We start from the raw sequence: 18,828 nt of genomic DNA, 5'->3' as shown, positions 1-18,828 counted from the left end.
CCGAAATGGAAGTTGTCAGGAATCCGGTGCCCGCGACATCCACGGGAGAGACCTCGTACGCACGACCTCAGACTTTCCGAATGACAGGATGTCGATTCGGCTGCATAATCACAGCAGCGATAGCGTACGCACCGTCGCGGTCCATCGACCTGGGGATGGGATCCGGAGCAGTGATCTTGCGATCTCGGCTGACTCCGGTGGAGTCTGGTCTCGATAGCACAGCGGCGCTNGTCGAAGTTGAGAACGCTCAACAGAGGCGGCGAACACACCACCCCGACTCGTGCCGATCCCCAGGTCTGCCACGAGCAAGAGGGCCGGGAGCTCCCGGTGGAGACGGCGAACACACCGTCCCGAAATGGAAGTTGTCAGGAATCCGGTGCCCGCGACATCCACGGGAGAGACCTCGTACGCACGACCTCAGACTTTCCGAATGACAGGATGTCGATTCGGCTGCATAATCACAGCAGCGATAGCGTACGCACCGTCGCGGTCCATCGACCTGGGGATGGGATCCGGAGCAGTGATCTTGCGATCTCGGCTGACTCCGGTGGAGTCTGGTCTCGATAGCACAGCGGCGCTGTCTTTTATACCGGGTTTAGCCTGGTTTTTCCGACACGTGTGTGTTTGGCAACAACAATTGTTGTTGCCTACGTGCGCACGTGTCGGAGGTGTGCGCCGCGTGTGAAATTGTTTATTGGCGCTGAGCGCCGTTTTGCGGCCGACGGATGGTCGGTCGGCCGCGGTGTTCGCCGGGGGGGATGCATCGTTACAAGTGTCAATAAAATAAAGTAGGTTGTCTTTACGTAAAGAATGTAGATCTCTTGATTCTATGAAATTGGTCTTCTTAACCCTTTTCCTCCCACATAACACAAATTTTTTTTAAACTTTCAACCTTATATCTTTTAACGAAAAAATCATATGAAAATTTATCAAACATCATTTCTTACAGATTTTGACCTCCTCTTTCGAATGCCGTTGAGAAATTTTACCCAAATCGTAAGCCGGAAAAGTTATAGGCCGTTTTTCCCAAAAATTCACAAATTTTTCACGGTCTTTTTTTTATGTTTATTTTGAGTTGAAAAAAATTTGCACACGCTATCGCAATCATTATAAACGGTGTTATAGATGTCTGCTCTTTCAAACGCCGTTGGATTTTTTTCGAAATTCAAAAGGGCGGACACAAAATGGCGTCCGAAAGGGAAAATTTTTTGTTTCAACTTTGCAAATTTTTTTCTCAAAAACTATTAAGTTTGCTGAAAAATTTCTGAGAACAAAAATGTCTTAAAATCAGTCAAAAAATACCCTCAAATTTTTTCAGAACGGTTTTGCAACATTTTTGAAAACTTTTATTTTTTGCCTCTTCAGAAGAACTAAAAATTACCTTTAAAAATTCTGAAAAAATTTGAGAGTATTCTTCGATTGATTCTAAGACATTTTTGTCCTCAGAAAATTTTTACCAAACCCCATAGTTTATGAGAAATTGTTAAATATTCAATTTAACGTAAACGTTTTGTAATTTTTTTCTTACTAAGTTTTTTCAGTCGTTAGATTTTCAGTTTTACAAATACTATCGGAATCTCTTGTGCAGTTATATGCAGAAATTTGGGTGTTGAACATTTTTCATTATAATATTTGTGTTCTCGATACATCTTACTCATAAAAAAATTTATATACTAAAAGTAACTATAATAGTACAATACTTCTCCAATTATCTGAATCCTATTAGAATTTTTTGTGCATTTCTCTTTGAAAATTTTTAAATAATAATTCACATTTTTTCATTTGCAATCGTCGTTCAGTTATTATTTACACAAACATTACGAAAACAATTTGTCGGCAAAAGGACGTGATATCCGTGACCGTGATGTAAAACGCTGGTTTACATTTATTTTCTTTTTTATGAAATAGTTACACAGAAAAAAAAATTGTTATAGATAATTGTTAGTTTTTCTGAAGAGGCAAAAAATAAAAGTTTTCAAAAATGTTGTAAAACCGTTCTGAAAAAATTTTAGGGTATTTTTTGACTTATTTTAAGACATTTTTGTTTTTAGGAATTTTTCACCAAACTTAATAGTTTTTGAGAAAAAAATTCGCAAAGTTGAAACAAAAAATTTTCCCTTTCGGACGCCATTTTGTGTCCGCCCTTTTGAATTTCCAAAAAAATTCAACGGCGTTTGAAAGAGCAGACATCTATAACACTGTTTATAATGATTGCGATGGCGTGTGCAAATTTTTTCCAACTCAAAATAAACATTAAAAAAAAAAACTCGTGAAAAATTTGTGAATTTTTCGGAAAAACGGCCTATAACTTTTCCGGCTTACGATTTGGATAAAATTTCTCAACAGCATTCGAAAGAAGAGGTCAAAATCTATAAGAAATGATGTTTGATAAATTTTCATATGATTTTTTCGTTAAAAGATATAAGGTTGAAAGTTTAAAAAAAATTTGTGTTATGTGAGAGAAAAAGGGTTAATTTGAATATCTGTGACTCACGATTTTCTTATTATTGCAGTAGGAATTTCATTGTCGCTACCCTCTTCATCCGCAGCCTCAGGTAAAGGTTTCGGATGTAGGTTTTTACGGGTTATCAATATTATCTCTTCGGGTTCTTCGGCTATTTCTGCTGCAATTTTTGTTCGGTTACGCGTCGACATACGGTGAAGAATTTCGCCTGGTTTATCTGGACAATTTTGTTCCACGCCAACCGGTTCTTCCACCTTTTGCTCGACCGATTCGGGTGCATATACTAGTACGTCGACTATCTGCGTCGTACTGGGTTCCGCTAATTCTTCTGGGGTAAAGGGTATAGTATCTGTAGGAAAGATTTCAGTTATTGCGTGGTCTTCCGGCAGATACATTTCAGGTATGTCTTCTCCATCTGACTCCTCCGTATCGTGGTTTCCGAGTAATTGCGAGTTAAGGATATTTTCCTCATTTGATTCTTCGAAGTCGTGATCTTCTTCCAATAATCGTCGGATAAGCTCAACTTCTTGTGGGTTATTTGGGTTTAGTTTGGTCTTGGGATTAATTATTTTGCAATCTTCTGACGATGTGTCTATGGGATTTCTTGATAAGGCGTCCGTGTTTACATTTGTTTTATCGGCTTTATGTATTACATCATAATTGTATTCTGCTAGTTTTAATCTCCATCGAAGTATTCGCATGTTCGCATCTTGAGCATTTTTAAACCACATCAAAGGTTTATGATCTGTTATTAAGGTAAATTTCCTTCCGTACAAATATAGCCTAGAATGTTTGACGCAATATACAATTGCTAAGGCTTCTTTTTCATAAGTATCGTATTTCTTTTCATTATCGCTCAAGGTGCGAAATGCATAAGCTATGGGTCGGTCTTTATTTATGATTCCTTGTGATAAAATACCTCCTATTGCGTAACCTGATGCGTCAGTCGTTAGGATGAATGGTTTAGAGAAGTCTGGGTATTGTAAGACTGGTTCTTTACATAATTCATTTTTTAATACCTCGAATGATTGTTGCTGTGCTGTTCCCCATTGAAAAGGAACTTCGTGTTTTAACAATTGTGTTAAAGGTCAAGCTAATTTTGAAAATTCAGGTATGAACCTCCTATAATACCCAGCTAATCTTATAAATTGTTTTATGTTCCTTGACGTTTTAGATGTTGGAAATTCGCGTACAGCTTCAAATTTTTTAGGATCTGGCCTGACGCCTTTATCGCTAACTACGTGATCCAAATAATTGACTTCCTTGGACAGAAATTGACATTTGTCCGGTTGCAATTTTAAATTAGCTTCTTTAAGTCGCTGCATTAATTTTTCAAATTTGCCCTTATGTTCTTTTAAAGAAGAAGCGTATAACACTATATAATCTAAATAAACAAATACTTCTTGTCCGTGTATTCCCGATAAAACTATGTCCATTAATCTTTGAAACGTTGCAGAAGCGTTTTTTAATCCGAAAGGCATTCGATTGAATTCATAATGTCCAAAAGGTGTAGTGAAAGCTATTTTATAACTATCGCGTGGATCCATCTCAATTTGATACAATCCAGAAGCTAAATCAAAAACGGAAAAATATTGAGCTCCACCGAGCTGATCGAGGATGTCAATTATATTAGGTAACGGATAAGTGTCTCCAACAGTCTTATCATTTAGAGAGCGGAAATCCAAGACCATACGCCAACGTTTATTACCGTGTGCATCCGCCTTTTTAGGCACTATCCAGATGAAAGTATTATACGGCGATTGAGAATGTCGGATAATATCGCCGTCCAGAAGTTTTTGCACCTGTTTATCTATTTCAAATTTGTGAACTTGTGGAAATTTGTACTGTTTAGTATTTATCGGATAGTCGTCTGTAGTCGGTATACGATGTTGTAGTACGTGCGTTGCAGTCAATTTTTCTCCAGGCAATTGAAAGTATTCTTGATGGGCCTCAATCAAATCTAATATACTGGTTGTCTCTTCTGAATTTAAGTGGTCCAAATTAATTAATTTTAGTAAGTCGTTTAGTCGGTCATCGTCATAAGTGTCAGTTGGCTTTACATAAAGAACATGAAGATTATTTGTATTCAAAGTTGGATTATTAGAATTTTCGTTATAATTTACAGTATTAGTGCGTTCGTTAAGTCCGTCGATAGAATGCACGTCAGTCTTGGATCTACTAATGTCAGTTATTGGTACCGGAAAATCTGGAACTGAAATTGTGTGAACATGTGAAATTGTGTTATTATTTGTATTATTTATATTATGTTCGTTATCGCCTGTAATACCTTCGAAATCAGGGGAGTTTTGGAGATACTGGTTTTACACCTGAGGTTCTATTAGGGATTGGTTGTTTGGCTGAAATATTTATATTCTGTTCCTTAATTTTATGAGTTTTAACATCTTCACAGGAGACTTTAAATGCTCCTTCCTGAGTTTCGTTAAATTTACTGGCAACATCACTAAAAAGGGGTATTGGATCTTGTTTTCGATATTCTAATTTTTGGTTATTGATATTAAAATTTTTACTAACGCCTTAAAGATTCTTTTCAAGATTCTCTTCTAAGGTTAAGCTATAATATTTTTCCTCCTGATTTTTATTTATTTCAGGGGATATATGGGGTGTGCGGAAATTGACCCCTTGCTTAGAAATATAGGAATTTATATAGAAAAATTGGAAACTTTCTTCCTGATTCTTACTTATATTTTTACTTAACCGCAAGTGGAGAGTCTGGGCGTCGTCCCTCTATACGCTAGAATCTAAAGGATCAGTCTTCTTATGGAAGGCCTGTGATTTTTCGTTTTGTTTTTTGTAAAAATTTTCGATTGGAAATGCGTGGGAGTCTTGGAAGGGGTCGCCTGAATTAATGTTTTTTATGGTTTCAGGGGAGGTTCGGTGATGTTTTACTTGGAATTTAATTAAGGATTTATTGGAAGGGTTTCGAGGAATCTGGAAATTGTCCCCTTGATTAAGAATATTTTTTAAGGAATCGTGGGGAATCTGGAAATCGTCCCCTTGGTTGAGAGTATTTTTTAAGGAATCGTGGGGAATCTGGAAATCGTCCCCTTGATTGGAAATATTTTTTAAGGAATCGTGGGGAATCTAGAAATCGTCCCCTTCGTTAGGAAAATTGTGGGAGATAATGTTCTCATGAGAGGCGTAGGAAGTACTACATGGGCTGAAAAGTCCCGGGATTTTCAGTAGGTGGCGCCACTAGAAAATGAACATGATTTATTTCGAGAGGTTCATCTGTTACTAGTTTATGTGTGAAGTTTCATGACATTTCGTTCATTCGTTTACAAGCTACAGTCGTTTAAGTGTCGCTACCTTCGCTTTCGTAAAAAAAAACAGAAAAACAGGAATATCGCATATTGATCAAACATTGTTTTTTGATGANCAGGAATATCGCATATTGATCAAACATTATTTTTTGATGGGAAAAACTTCTGAACATTCAATTAAATGGTTGAAGAAATGTTATCCTATATTTGCTCCTTCGAGAACAACAGTTTATCGATGTTTTAGTAAATTTAAAATGGGTCGTACAAGCACCGAAGACGCACCTCGCTCTGGAAGACCAAAAGAGGCTACGAATGCGGAAATCGTAAAGCAAGTGCATCGAATCGTTTTGAGTGATCGTAAAATGAAGTTGCGCGAGTTAGCTGAGACCGTTGGTATCTCAAAAGAACGGGTGGGATACACTTTGCACGATGTTTTGGATATGAAAAAGCTATCTGCACGATGGGTGCCGCGTTTGCCCNCAACGCTCGGCCGGGAAGGTTTTGGCCTCCGTTTTTTGGAATGCGCATGGTATAATCTTTATCGATTACCTGCAGAAGGGAATAACAGTTACGAAAGAGTATTATGCAGCGTTATTGGACAAAATGAACGACGGAATAAAGAAAAAACGGCTCCATATAGCGAAGAAAACAGTTCTGTACCATCACGATAACGCACCATCGCACACGTCCTTGAAAGCGATGGCCAAATTGGACCAATTACGATTCGAATTGGTTGCTCACCCGCCATATTCTCCAGATTTGGCCTCCAGCGACTATTATCTGTTCCCAAACCTCAAGCGGTGGCTCCAGGGAAAGAGATTCACATCGAATGAGGAAGTCATCGCGGAAACCGAGACGTATTTCGAAGGCTTGGACATTTCGTACTATAGAAAGGGCATCGAAATGTTGGAAAATCGCTATATAAAGTGTATCGCACTCGAAGGCAACTATGTTGAAGAATAAATATAACTTTGCCCAAAAAACGCTTGTTTTCATTAAAAATCTCGGGACTTTTCAGCCCATGTAGTAATCTTTTCCTCGCGATTTTTATTACGTTCTGAATGAAAAGAAAGCTTTTGTTCTCCGCGTCCCGCATCCTCTAGAATCGTGTCTGGGACTTCGTCGGCAAATTTTTTCCTTTTAACCTTATTGTCAAGTAGCGCAGAAACCTGGTTTTCACTTTCTTCGTGGTCAGAATCGTTTATCTCGTTACCGTTATCCGTAATACTGTCTCTGTTCTCATTATCCTTAGCGTATGCCGGTCGTATATTAATAGTGGGTATCAATAATTCTACTTCTGTGTCCAAAGAATTAGCAACATACATATAGGCTTTACCGTCTTTATTTTTTACTATCGTTTTTGCTTCTACTTCTACTCCTTTACCGAAGTTTATTTTCGGTAGGTACCCTTCTTTGATGTACGGGTTCCCTATGCGTGCGAAGAATAAGGCTTTTGAGTGCGCGGGTACTGCCGGTCAGGTCAGGATCATCCTGCTACCGTATGTGACAGTACACGGTACTACCTGCGACTGTCTGGCCGAGGGTCAGGCAGCTAATACCAAACCTGACAACCAGAGGAGAACCAACGGCTATGGGCGGAGGAGTTCTCACTTTGGAGGCCAAATGAATCCTTCGTGCAGGAAATGGCACATAAATTCATTAGAGGTTGGCAGTCAAGGACTACGAAGGCGGAAAAAGGTATTTTGTAAACACCTCAACGGCGGAGTAGGCAGAGGAACTGCAAACCACAACTTGCTACCTTGCAGTTGGGGGGGGGGGGGATCCCAAAGGCTAAGGGAAGATACCCTGACAGAAAACGGGCTGGCAGCCAAGAGGGCAGCCCCCTTATCAGGCTAACTTCCGTAGGGCTAATAACCCACGTGGAGCGAAAGCATCTATTCAGAGACAAATGAGAGTAGCCGGACGGATATCACGGATGCAACTTGGCACGAAACGGTATATGAAAATTGGTACTTGGAATGTGACATCACTGACTGGAAAGGAGGTAGAGATAGCTGAAGAAATGGAGAAGTACAAGCTAGCCATACTAGGAGTTAGTGAAACCAAGAGGAAGAGTAGTGGCCAAATTAATTTGGATGAGGGACACGTAATGAGATATTCAGGAGTCAACAGGAATGTGCGGGCAAAGGAAGGAGTGGCCATTATTATGTCTGAAGCAGTGGAAAACAAAGTGACAGGCTGGGAACTTATCAGCTCGAGACTAATCTCAGTGGATGTGGAACTGGAAGAAAGCATTACGCTGGTGCAGGTCTACGCCCCAAATGAAGATATGGAAGAAGTAAATAAAAAGCAATTCTATGTGCAATTGCAAAAGACTATAGACAAAGCCAGGGAAGGAAGCAGACATGTTATTGTGATGGGGGACTGGAATACTAGAATTGGAAATAGGATGCGTCGGGGATATAGATATATGGGCCAACATGGAGCAGAACGCACCATCAATAACAATGGCGAAAGAATGCTGGAATTCTGTATTGATAATGAGCTGAGGATTGGCAACACCTTTTTCCGCCATAACAATATCCATAAAATAACTTTTGAGTCAGTAGGCCGGGGAGTAAAGAGCTGTATTGATTACTTTTGCTACACCAAGAACATGACATATGCAGCATTGGATGTAAGAGTCTTTCGTAGCGCAGAAATGAGCACGGAGCATCGCTTTCTGGTTATGAAAACAAGGTTCAAGACTCCACTCAGTGCTCCTCATCTTCGATTCCAAAAAATAAGACTTTCTGCATTCAGAGAGGAAGAAGTAAGACAGAACTATGCTAAGAAGTTGGAGGAAAAACTTCAGCAAACAGAAAGTGAGGAACCCGAAGGAGTCTGGAACTTAGAACAGAGATGGAGGAAATTTAAGACAGATATCCTCAAAGTAGCAGAAGAGGTCTGTGAGAAAACTACTGTAAATACACGAATGAAACGAACAAAGTGGTGGAATGAGGAGGTTAAATAAGGCGTAAGTAGGAAAAAGGCAGCGTGGAAGGAGTACATGAGAACAAAAAGGGCAGAGGACTGGAGAAATTATGTTGAAGCACGCAATGAAGCTAAATGACAAGTACAGCAGGCTAAAGAAAGGAGCTGGCAGGACTTTGGCCAGGAAATTGAATCAGAATACAGAAACAATCAAAAGAAGTTCTGGAAGATACCAAGATCCCTCCAAGGTAAAATGGGAAAGAGAATTAGAAACATCAAAGACAGCAACCAGAAGATACAAACGAGACCTCAGGACATATTTGCTACATGGAGTACATATTATGAAGGTGTGTTCCATGCAGATCAGCATCCTCAAGAGAATGCTAATAATGCAGTGAAAGAGAAAGAACTAGAAAATGGGGAAATGATTATGCAGAGTGAAGTAAGAGAGACTATCATTGAAATGAAGATGGGCAAGGCGGGTGGTTGGGATGGAATTTCACCGGAACTGATGAAGTACGGAGGAGAGGTTGTGGTAAAGTGGATGACAAGGATATGCTAACAAGCATGGAACACTTAGAAGATCCCAAAGGACTGGGAGAAGAACATCATCATCCCTATTTATAAGAAGGGCAGTACTCTGGACTGTGCAAACTATAGAGCTATTTGTCTCTCCTATGTGGCTGCGAAGGTATACTCTCGACTGTTGGAGAAGAGGCTGAGACAGGAGGTAGAAGAAAATCTGGAAGAAGAGCAGTGCGCATTCCGGCCAAATCGACAAACACACGACCATATATTCACACTAAGAACTGTCATAGACAAAAGGCTTAGTCGTGGGAAGGATGTCCTAGCCGTATTCATAGATCTTAGGGCCGCATTTGACTCCGTCCCCAGGGAACAGCTTTGGGCAGCACTTGAAGAAGAAAAGGTCACAAAAACTCTCCAACGTCGCATTCAAAGCATGTATAACAGAGTCCAAAGGGTAGTGAGGATAGCTGGAGAATGTTCTAGGGAATTTGAAATGGAAAAAGGAGTGAAGTAGGGAGATAGCTTGAGCCCTCTTCTCTTTGTGATCTTCATAAACCAAGTCATCAAGCAGTGTAGAAGAAGAACCAGAAGAATTAAGATTGACAACTGGAACATGAGACCCATATATATCCAATCTTTGGTCTATGCAGATGATATTTTAGTTCTAGCTGGGAATGAGGAGGATCTTCAGCAAGCTCTTACTGAATGGTCTTGTGCCTTCCAGGACCGTGGGATGGAAGTGAATGGGAGTAAGACCAAGGTCATGAAGTTCACCAAGGGCGAAAAAGCACAGCTTCACATCAAATGGAATAATGAGGATATTGAGCAAGTACAATAGAACAAATTGAGTACCTGCGCACCATCTTCAGAAAGGATGGAAAGTTAGATGCAGAACTAAACAACAGAATTAGAAAAGCTAATCAAGTGTACTATGGCATAAATAACACTATCATAGGGAAGAAGGAGATCACCAGAAAAACAAAAGTTCGGGTTTAACGTGCCATTTACCTGCCAACCCTCCTTTATGGTGCAGAGAGCTGGATAATGCATAAAAAACTGGAAAATCGTTTGGTTGCAGCAGAGATGAGATATTTGCGGAAAATTGCTGGGAAAACTCGAAGAGATCACATCAGAAGCACCATGGTGAGAGACGAGCTTCAGCAGGAATCAATAATGGATATCGTTGAGAGGAGAGCGCTGGGCTGGGTTGGTCATCTAGTAAGAATGGAGGATGGAAGGAAGGCAAAGCAGGTGTGGCAAGCCAGGCCAATAGGAAGAAGAACACGAGGAAGGCCACGGATTGAATGGGAGGAGTACATCATGGGACTGATCGGGAAGCGAGGGAAGACCCTCGGTGATGTGCGGAGAATAGCGCGTGATCGAAGGAACTTCAATAAGTGGCTGAAATGCCCCGACGCTTAGCGGCACAAAGGGGTAGAAGAAGAAGAAGAAGAGGAGTGCGCGGGTACTATTATAGATTCGGAAGAATAAAAGGGAACTCTTGTATTTTGAACCTCTAAATGTCCTGTCGAATAATCAATTCTAGCTCCGGCCTGTTGAAAAAAATCGTTACCCAGTATTCCATTAGTTTGAATAGGAAAATCGTTAGATATAACATGGAAATCGACAAGAATATCCAAGATAATTATAGTTATCTTCCCCATAGTATACGAGGTGTTTTTATTAGCTTCTGGGCATCGGGGGTCCAGAGGCCCGACCATGCCAGGACGCATCTTGGGGGGTTTGTGTGGGAACGTACGTCTCTTTAGCGTACCACCACCTCCCCTCCTCCCTCCCTCTCTCTCTCCTTTCTTCTCTCCTCGTGTCGTTCTTTCATCCGTCCTTCTCTTCTTCCTCCTCCTCGTCTTCTTCTTCTACTCCTCCCCTCTCTCTCTTCTCTTTCTCGAACTTGTCTTTTTTCTCCATTTGGGCCGGCTCGACGATTCGTTCCTCCCTCGCGTCCACCCCCTTCGCCCTCCTCGCTCCTTTCGCGTGCTCGTCCTCTTCATCGAGGCTGCCTGCCTTCGGGTACCACTTGGGTCATCGGGGTCACCCTCCGCGGTGCACTCGCTACGTGGTATGCCCTATATTTACGCACGGTAAGAGCACCCTGAAGAGGAGGTGGACGCCCGCCCGCTCTTCTTTCCTCCTCACTGCCGAGCACCGCCGTTTCGCTCCTCTTCTATCCTGCGCCACGGCTGCTTCTCAATAAGCGCCGATCGCGTTAAGATCGGCTCACAACGACCGCACATTCTGCAGAGGTTTCTCTCCATCGAGGACGAGTCGAATCGCGATACCTCGTATACGCGCGTGCGTGCGTTCGAGAAATTCCCGCATTTTCGCTTTGTCGTTTCTTTTTATGTCATACTACCTGCACTGAAAAATAAATTTCACTTGGATCTACCTGACAATGAAACGCGTTCTAAGAGGCAAAATTCTCAGTTCTCATGAGCCAAATTTGGTTCTTGTAACTAGAAATTCTGTTTCCTTCAACCAAAACTTCTTTGGTAGTCCATTGTCAAGTAGATCCAATCAAACTCTTTCTTCACTGTGATGCGTTCAATGAGGATTCACGTGCCAAAAAATCGATGGATCTCATCTACGTCGTTCTAACGAAATCACAGCGACGAGTGAACTTGGTCTTTGTCGAATTTGTTCGAAAAAACGAATCCGATAGGGAAGAAAAGAGGGCGTGCTTGAGCTTTTATACGGGGAGAAAATTAATAATTTCACTGTGAGCCAAGAGCGTGGCGAGAATTACGGTTTCTCGGGCGGCACCGCGAACGATAAGAGACCGTTTAATAGGAATAGGAAAGGCATGAAGATCACTCCTGCTCTCACGAGCGGATCTTCTCGCGCAACCCGGCGGTCTTTATTATTCGCATCGGTGAAGGCACGCGGACGCACAGGAGAAAGAGAAGAAGAAAAAACAGCCAGGCGCCGCACCGGGCACGATCGTAATACCGTGCGCGGCGTGCGTTCCATAAATCAGCGGGATTATTAAAAACGCCGCGCACTATTAATTCGTGTGATAAAGCGTTAGATTCGCTCGCTCGCTCGCGATGGCGGCGGCAAACGCGCGTATTGTAAGGGATTGCGACAGAGCCTCGCAAAGGTTACAATACGAGCCGCGATGGCGTGTGGTAACCTTTGCAAGAACTGCTTCGTATGTTCTCTTCCCCCCCCCCTCTCTTTCTCTGTCTCTCTCTCTCTCTCTTTCTCTCTCTCTCTCTCTCTCTCTCTCTCTCTCTCTCTCTCTCTGTATTTGTGTATAAGTACGTGCGATAGATAATAGTCGGCACGATCGCTCCGATCGTAATTACGTCGTTTCTACTGTCGGACGCTCGTAACGCGATCTCACGTATCGTTCAGTCGCGATGGAGATAACCAAGTCCAAAACCGCGCTTGTACACGGAAAAAACTACTTCATTGTTGTAACTGAATTTTCCGTTGCTTCCTAGAGGCCGAGCGAAAACTCGGTTGTAGAGACAGGATGATTCCTGTGAGGAGATTCCACTTAGCCGATTGCTCTCAGTTGTCTCAATCGAATTTTAACGATGTTTTAGCTGAATGTCCACACAAATATTCTCAGTTAGAGCCTTAACAGAATGACTGACTTATCGATTTAAGATAATTTTTCATGCCTTAAATTTTTGTTCTTAGATAACGTACAATGACTGTCTCGAGTCTTAAACTAAGAAGCCGTTCTGTTTGTAACTAATGGCAAACCGTGCATAATAAAAAAAATGAAAAAATGATAATTCCGACAAATTGAAGGCATAAAACATTGTCTTATAAGTACAAGTCAACCATTCTGCTGAGGCTCTTACAGAGATATCGTTTCTTGTCACTGACTTTTCATCTGGTTCCTATTCAGGTTGCAGGAATTGAGAGTTTTTCCGTGTATTTCAGGGAAAAGATCAATTTCTGAAATTAACATCTCAAGAATATCTCGTTAAAACGCATGGACGAATTCCTTGGCAAATCTTTCTCGGCGAGAACATCGATCGACATTCTCGTCACACCCAGTAACACCCTTCCTTTGAAATTAAATCGTCAAATTCTTCTTAACACGTTGACTGCCAACTACAAGATATCTCGTAGGTTGTTTACTTGCCAACTACGAGTTATCTCGTCGCTTCATTACTTGATTAAATCAAATTAGCTTCTTAGACCAGAATCGTGAAAAGTTCCGTGGCAGTCAACGTGTTAAAATACATCGTTAATTTCGTTGCAGCGAGTCCTGAGTTCTTCCTTCAGTAGAAACCGAGTTTTTTTCTGTGCAAAACGTTTTTTATTTTTTTGTTTAATCTAACGATAGGATATAACTGAAGAATTATATATTTTGTATGAGCGATCTAATATTTGTTCAAGTAAATTAATCCGAAAGTATCGGACTGCAATCTGAAAATATAACCTGAATTAATTATCTCGCTGTTTCTAAACTAAATGAAAGAGTCGTCGAATCATATCACTGACGCAATCGATTTTTCTATTCGAAAATAACAAGTTTTATGTTCGCGATGCCCGTCGCAAGGCCTATATTACGGTTAGGTTCGGCACTATCGGTCAACGGGAGATAGAATCGCATTTTTCAGTGTGTACGAGGCCTAAGTGTGCTCCAGAGACCTCATGCGAGATACCACGGGGTGGTCGCAATACGCGAACGTTACGAAGATACAGGACGATGAAAAATATCTGGTATCTCGGGCCAGGATCCTTCGAACAATGGGATATCTTCGGGACCGAGTCGGCTACGGTGGACAATTATTACCCCGATTGCCGGAAGATAATGCTTCATCGATGATAAAATAATGATTTTCTGCCGATCGGGACGGAAAGACGCAAAAATTCCTCGGTAATGGTTCACCGGCGGTCTATTATTTCCATCTGCTGCATAAATCGCAGTATTAACTGACCGACATCGCGAAGAAACCGCTAAATTAAATGATTACGACGAATCGTAAAATTGATAAAATACACAAAATACATAAAAGGCGGCATCGATGTATTTACCTTTCAGTCGACGATCGCGATTTTCGTGTCATGTCACGTTTTTTATTGAACATTAATTTTCATCTCAATTCGCAATTTATTTTATTTTTAATTTGTCGCGGGAAAGCGTCGAGGAATAACCAACTCGCCGATTGTTAAATTTCCGAATATATAATAACAAATTTCATATTAATAACAATTCACTGAAATTTTAGTGTTATTTCAATAAGGTGAATATGTTAAAAATAATATGTTAACAAGATAAATATATTAACATATATATGTGTACTTTTTAACATATTCCTCATGTTAAAGTAACACCAAAATTTTAACACAAAATTTTTTATACCGTGTAAATAATTAACTTAATTAATAAGTAAATAATTAACATCCGAAACAGGGTGTAGGAATGAAATAGGAGAAATCCATTTTTCGGGAGAAAAGATAACATATTATGCGAGGTCTACAACCAAGGTTCTCGTCGTGTCGCGGCTAAACGAATCCTTCGAGACGGAAATGCCGCGAATCTTGCGCTACTGGCGTGCATCAGTCAGCTCTCACGAGGTAACCCGAAGAGGGTCGTAAGTGCCATTGCACTTTCGCAGTTTCATTTCTTTTACTCCCGACGTAAATCCTGCTCCCTTTTTTCCTCGCCCGCGTTCTTTCTCTTCTCTCCCTCTCTCTTTCTCTCTCCGTCTTTCACAGCTGAACCCGCGACGTGGGCAAATCGGTTCAACAGACGTCACGTCTAGCTTGGCTCTTTCGCATTTTTATTTCTTCCGCCCTTCGCGTTTCCCACACGATCTTCTCGCTCCACCACGCTCAGGGATGCACAAAACCTCCTTCACCGAGACTCTTTTCGATGAATGTGCTTTCTCCTTCGAGTTCCGTCACAGTGACGTAAATTCGCACGTGCTGAACATAAGCGGGCTCGATACCGTTCCGGCGCGATTACGAGCGCGTTCAAGTATAATACATATTTCGCTTTGTGTTGCAGTATTAAACTTTTATTTCGATGGAAAATATAGCTTCACAGACACACTGGCTGCGGAACGAGTCGTGGGATTCTAATTGGTTTCCGTTGCGGAAATGCAGTCCAGTTTTTTTTTTACATATTTAATATAATTTTTGCTTGTAACGTGTATTTATTGCGTCGGTTCAGCGAATTACGTTGACAGTGATTAGTTAAAATTTCTCTCTCTCTCTTTCTCTCTCTCTAATCCGATTATATTCGCACTGAACCTGAGATCCAGAAAGAGATTAAGGATACAATTAAACCGCTAACGTGAGGTAATAGATAATAAAAACGGCAAACACACGATAGTTTCTTCGCGGGCGAAAACGCGCAGGTTGATTTTTCCGTTGAACTTCGATTCTCAACCGGACGTGCAATGAGGAAAGACCGATCTGACTGTGATCACGTGAGTCGCTTACTGGATTGGTAAAGCCAATCGAACACCTGTGCGTTTGCGGTCAATATCGATCGCGTAATCGGGCGGTTTGAGATAAAAAAAAACAAGAGAAAAAGAGAGGAAAGATTTCTAAACGCCTCGCCTACGATCATGCGCGCGAAAATAGAGCTTACCGGCACGCGAACTTCTCGCGAAGCGAAACGAGATTTCGAGGTGGACGCACAAAAATAATTTCACAGGTTCTCTTTGGCGACCGCAATCGATATTGTATAAGGGGAATTCTGAGAGATCGTGACGCAATCATCTCGCGGACTGTGACAGGAAGAAGAAGAAGGATGGAGGCGAAGGGGGCGGGCTGTCGATTTCTTCGAAACTGCGATCATAATTATTTCGTAGGTATCGCCGCGTGAAAATTTGATAGCGAATCTCTCTCGTGTGATTTATCGTGACAGTTCATTCGTTACTTGAAAAACAAATTCTGAAAGATTGGTGACGGAGGGACTACTTAATCGGTAAAGACCGTCTAATGGCCTCCATCAGATCGCGATCGAATCTTTCGAGGACGCGTATAACGTGACATTTACCCGGAAAGGAATTTTACATGGCGTTTATCAATTAATTAGGACATTTCTTCAATACTAACGCAAGATGCTTATCGGATATTTTCTTATGAAATTTTATTAGCCTTTCTATCGGCAACAGTTGACGAGAATTTAATTGATAGAAATTTGACGGCTGTCTTGAGATCGTGATCGAATTTCATATGCGTCTCCGATGACGCGTATAATGTTGATGTCTGCTTGAGAAAAAAATTTCACATTTTGACATTTGATAATTAGAAGAAATACTGACGCAATGACAAGATTCTGTTCGAACATCGTCCTATTAAATGTAAATTCTTCATTAGACGTTGCTAAAACGAACGATTTCGTTTCTCTAGTTCATGGACAAGAATAGAATAATTCCACAAGAAAGCGTAAATGATAATGACACATAATTAAGCGTAAGCGCGTCGTGTATATGTGTAACGAGGCGGCGCGACGAAATCATCATCTTTCTCAGGAAAGCATTGCAGGCGCTGCATATGGCGTTGCAAAACCGCACCGCGCCGCGTTTTCCCGGTACGAATACGACCGGTGTTACGGGCGACAATAATTTCCATCGGACGGACAGATTTAACCGCACGTTACGGTACATCGATTGTCGACGCTTATGTGCAGGAGAGATAAGGGAAAGTACTGGGAAACAGTTGGGACAGAGTTATTTTCTTTCTAACAGTTAGGTGGTGTGTTTTTGATTAGAACAAAACTGACATGCCTCTATGCGATATGCATAAAAATTTCGTTTGACAAATTGTAAGGAATATAATTTTAAATCAAGTGAAACCATTTTTGACCATCGAAAGCGATTAGTTTCTTATTATAATGTTTGTGACATATCTTTCGATGATTGCATTTTATAAGAATCTTTATTTTGCATAACACATTTTAATGTACAGTTCTTAAACTTTACAGTACAAAATGTACTTTAACTTCGATGTTGAATCTAAAAATTTTGATAAACGTTCTAATGTAGAAATGTCAATCAGAGAGAGTTGGGACATTTTATTGAGGGAGAATTTGGATGCAAAGCCTATCCTCCCTTGAGATGTCTTCCACTTTCATAAATTTTTAATCTACTATATCAGTCTTAATATTATTGTCATTTTTCTGCAAATTTATTTTTATTGCCTTTTGATAACAGTTTTAACAAATAATTTTTATTTATCACTTATTTACGTTAATCAAATTATTTACGAATTGAAAGTTCGTGCTGCTAAAAACAGTAAGCAAATAAAAAGAATTGTTTTTTCTATAATTTGTTCTTAAAAATTTAGTTTTAATTTTATTGTTTGCTTAAAAAACCAATCGTTTCATTTTATGTTTAGAAATTTTCAGGGATACATTTTCTTTTATATTTAAAAAGAATTAATTTTCTTTTTATTTGTTTCTCATTAATTTTTTATTTAGAATACATATACACTTGTACGTACCATATATGAATGAATTACTTCTATTGCTTTGTCTCAATTCTTCCTACTATTTGTCCCACTTCTCCTTTCTAGCACAGGGGAAATAAAATCGACTTTACAATTTACTTAATTGCGTTCTTAATAACTAAGATAGTTTATTCAAACTTTATATTAACTTTCTCAATAAAATAAATTAGTCTCAATTTTTGTTGTTACGAAATTTTGAAAAGCGGAAGCTACAGAAGACAAAATATGAAAATTGTTCCAATTGTTCCTTATCTCTCCTACATCTGTTGGCTTTGCATTGTGTGTTGACGTTGAGGGCGCCAAGAGTCATTGGCTTTCTCTCTCTCTCTCTCTCTCTTTCGAAAGCGGATCATTTCGCCGAAGGTGTAGCGGTACCCGCTTATGCAATTCGTCGCGGAGTATTGCACAGATCCGGAAAACGCCTGTCCTGGAATTCGTTTCACAACGACCTGCCGACACACGAGGCGACGCGACGTGACACGACGGGGACGCGACGGGACACTCGTCGTCATCTCGCCGAACCGTCCCTCTCGCGAACAGACAGACACACAAAGGGCTATTGTGCCGATTTTTCTGCCGGTAAAGCGTGTCGCGGATCTAATCGCCCACGCGAATGCCTGCGCGCTCTCGCGCGAATCGCGTCGCGGCACCTAGGACTCTGATTTCAAGGAGCGCGCACGCGGACTCGCGCGTTACGCACACGCCAGTTATTTACTGTCGTATCAAGGTTGCCGCGCGAGATGCCTTGCTTAAGCGTTGTTGTCCGTCGGAGAACTACGCACTCCGAGAATTAGGCCCGGTCCACAATAGATAAGCTATCGTAGCTAAACTGCGACTTGAGTTTCATTTCCGACAAGAAGCGTTTCCCGCGCTACTGGACGTCGCGATCCTTAAGCTTTAAGTTTTATCGTCACTTCTGACAGCACGGAAAGTGCCTTTGTCAACATTTGCTTACTGCTTAGAGATTAAAGACTTATTTACATCTATTGTAGATTGGGTCTTAAGATAAAAATACCACTGCTTGGATATGTGCCTACTTCTGGACATTCTTATTGTTTTGCTCTTTAAGTACGAATATTTAAACTTTCAACATGGAATATGTATATATTGATATGTATTGTATATATGAATATATACAAATCGATCTTCTGACCCGAGATAAAAAAACGGCGTCTT

At 40.8% G+C, this 18,828-nt stretch overlaps 2 protein-coding genes across 2 annotated transcripts; both read left to right on the top strand.

The window, feature by feature from the left end:
* The first annotated feature begins 7,176 nt into the window (after positions 1-7,176).
* Positions 7,177-9,721, top strand: LOC106742658. The gene is made up of 4 exons (XM_014615829.1): positions 7,177-7,443; positions 7,649-8,668; positions 8,828-9,214; positions 9,260-9,721. Exons 1-4 carry the CDS (start codon positions 7,177-7,179, stop codon positions 9,719-9,721), a joined length of 2,136 nt encoding a protein of 711 aa, XP_014471315.1.
* A 530-nt stretch (positions 9,722-10,251) lies between these two features.
* LOC106742657 lies at positions 10,252-10,629 on the top strand. The gene has a single exon (XM_014615828.1). The coding sequence runs from the start codon at positions 10,252-10,254 to the stop codon at positions 10,627-10,629; it is 378 nt and encodes a 125-aa protein (XP_014471314.1).
* Positions 10,630-18,828: the final 8,199 nt, after the last annotated feature.

Source organism: Dinoponera quadriceps, unplaced genomic scaffold, assembly GCF_001313825.1.
Source record: "Dinoponera quadriceps isolate SergipeBrazil2010 unplaced genomic scaffold, ASM131382v1 scaffold832, whole genome shotgun sequence".
NCBI classification, from domain to species: domain Eukaryota; kingdom Metazoa; phylum Arthropoda; class Insecta; order Hymenoptera; family Formicidae; genus Dinoponera; species Dinoponera quadriceps.
Note: the sequence above shows the minus strand (reverse complement) of the source record. Positions and strands in the feature narration are given on the sequence as shown.

Coding starts and splice junctions, on each gene's coding strand:
- LOC106742658 (XM_014615829.1), top strand. CDS start 7,177: ATGCGTGCGAAGAATAAGGCTTTTGAGTGCGCGGGTACTGCCGGTCAG. Junction 7,444..7,648: donor GACTACGAAGGCGGAAAAAG/GTATTTTGTAAA, acceptor GCATCTATTCAG/AGACAAATGAGAGTAGCCGG. Junction 9,215..9,259: donor AGTACGGAGGAGAGGTTGTG/GTAAAGTGGATG, acceptor TGGAACACTTAG/AAGATCCCAAAGGACTGGGA.
- LOC106742657 (XM_014615828.1), top strand. CDS start 10,252: ATGCATAAAAAACTGGAAAATCGTTTGGTTGCAGCAGAGATGAGATAT.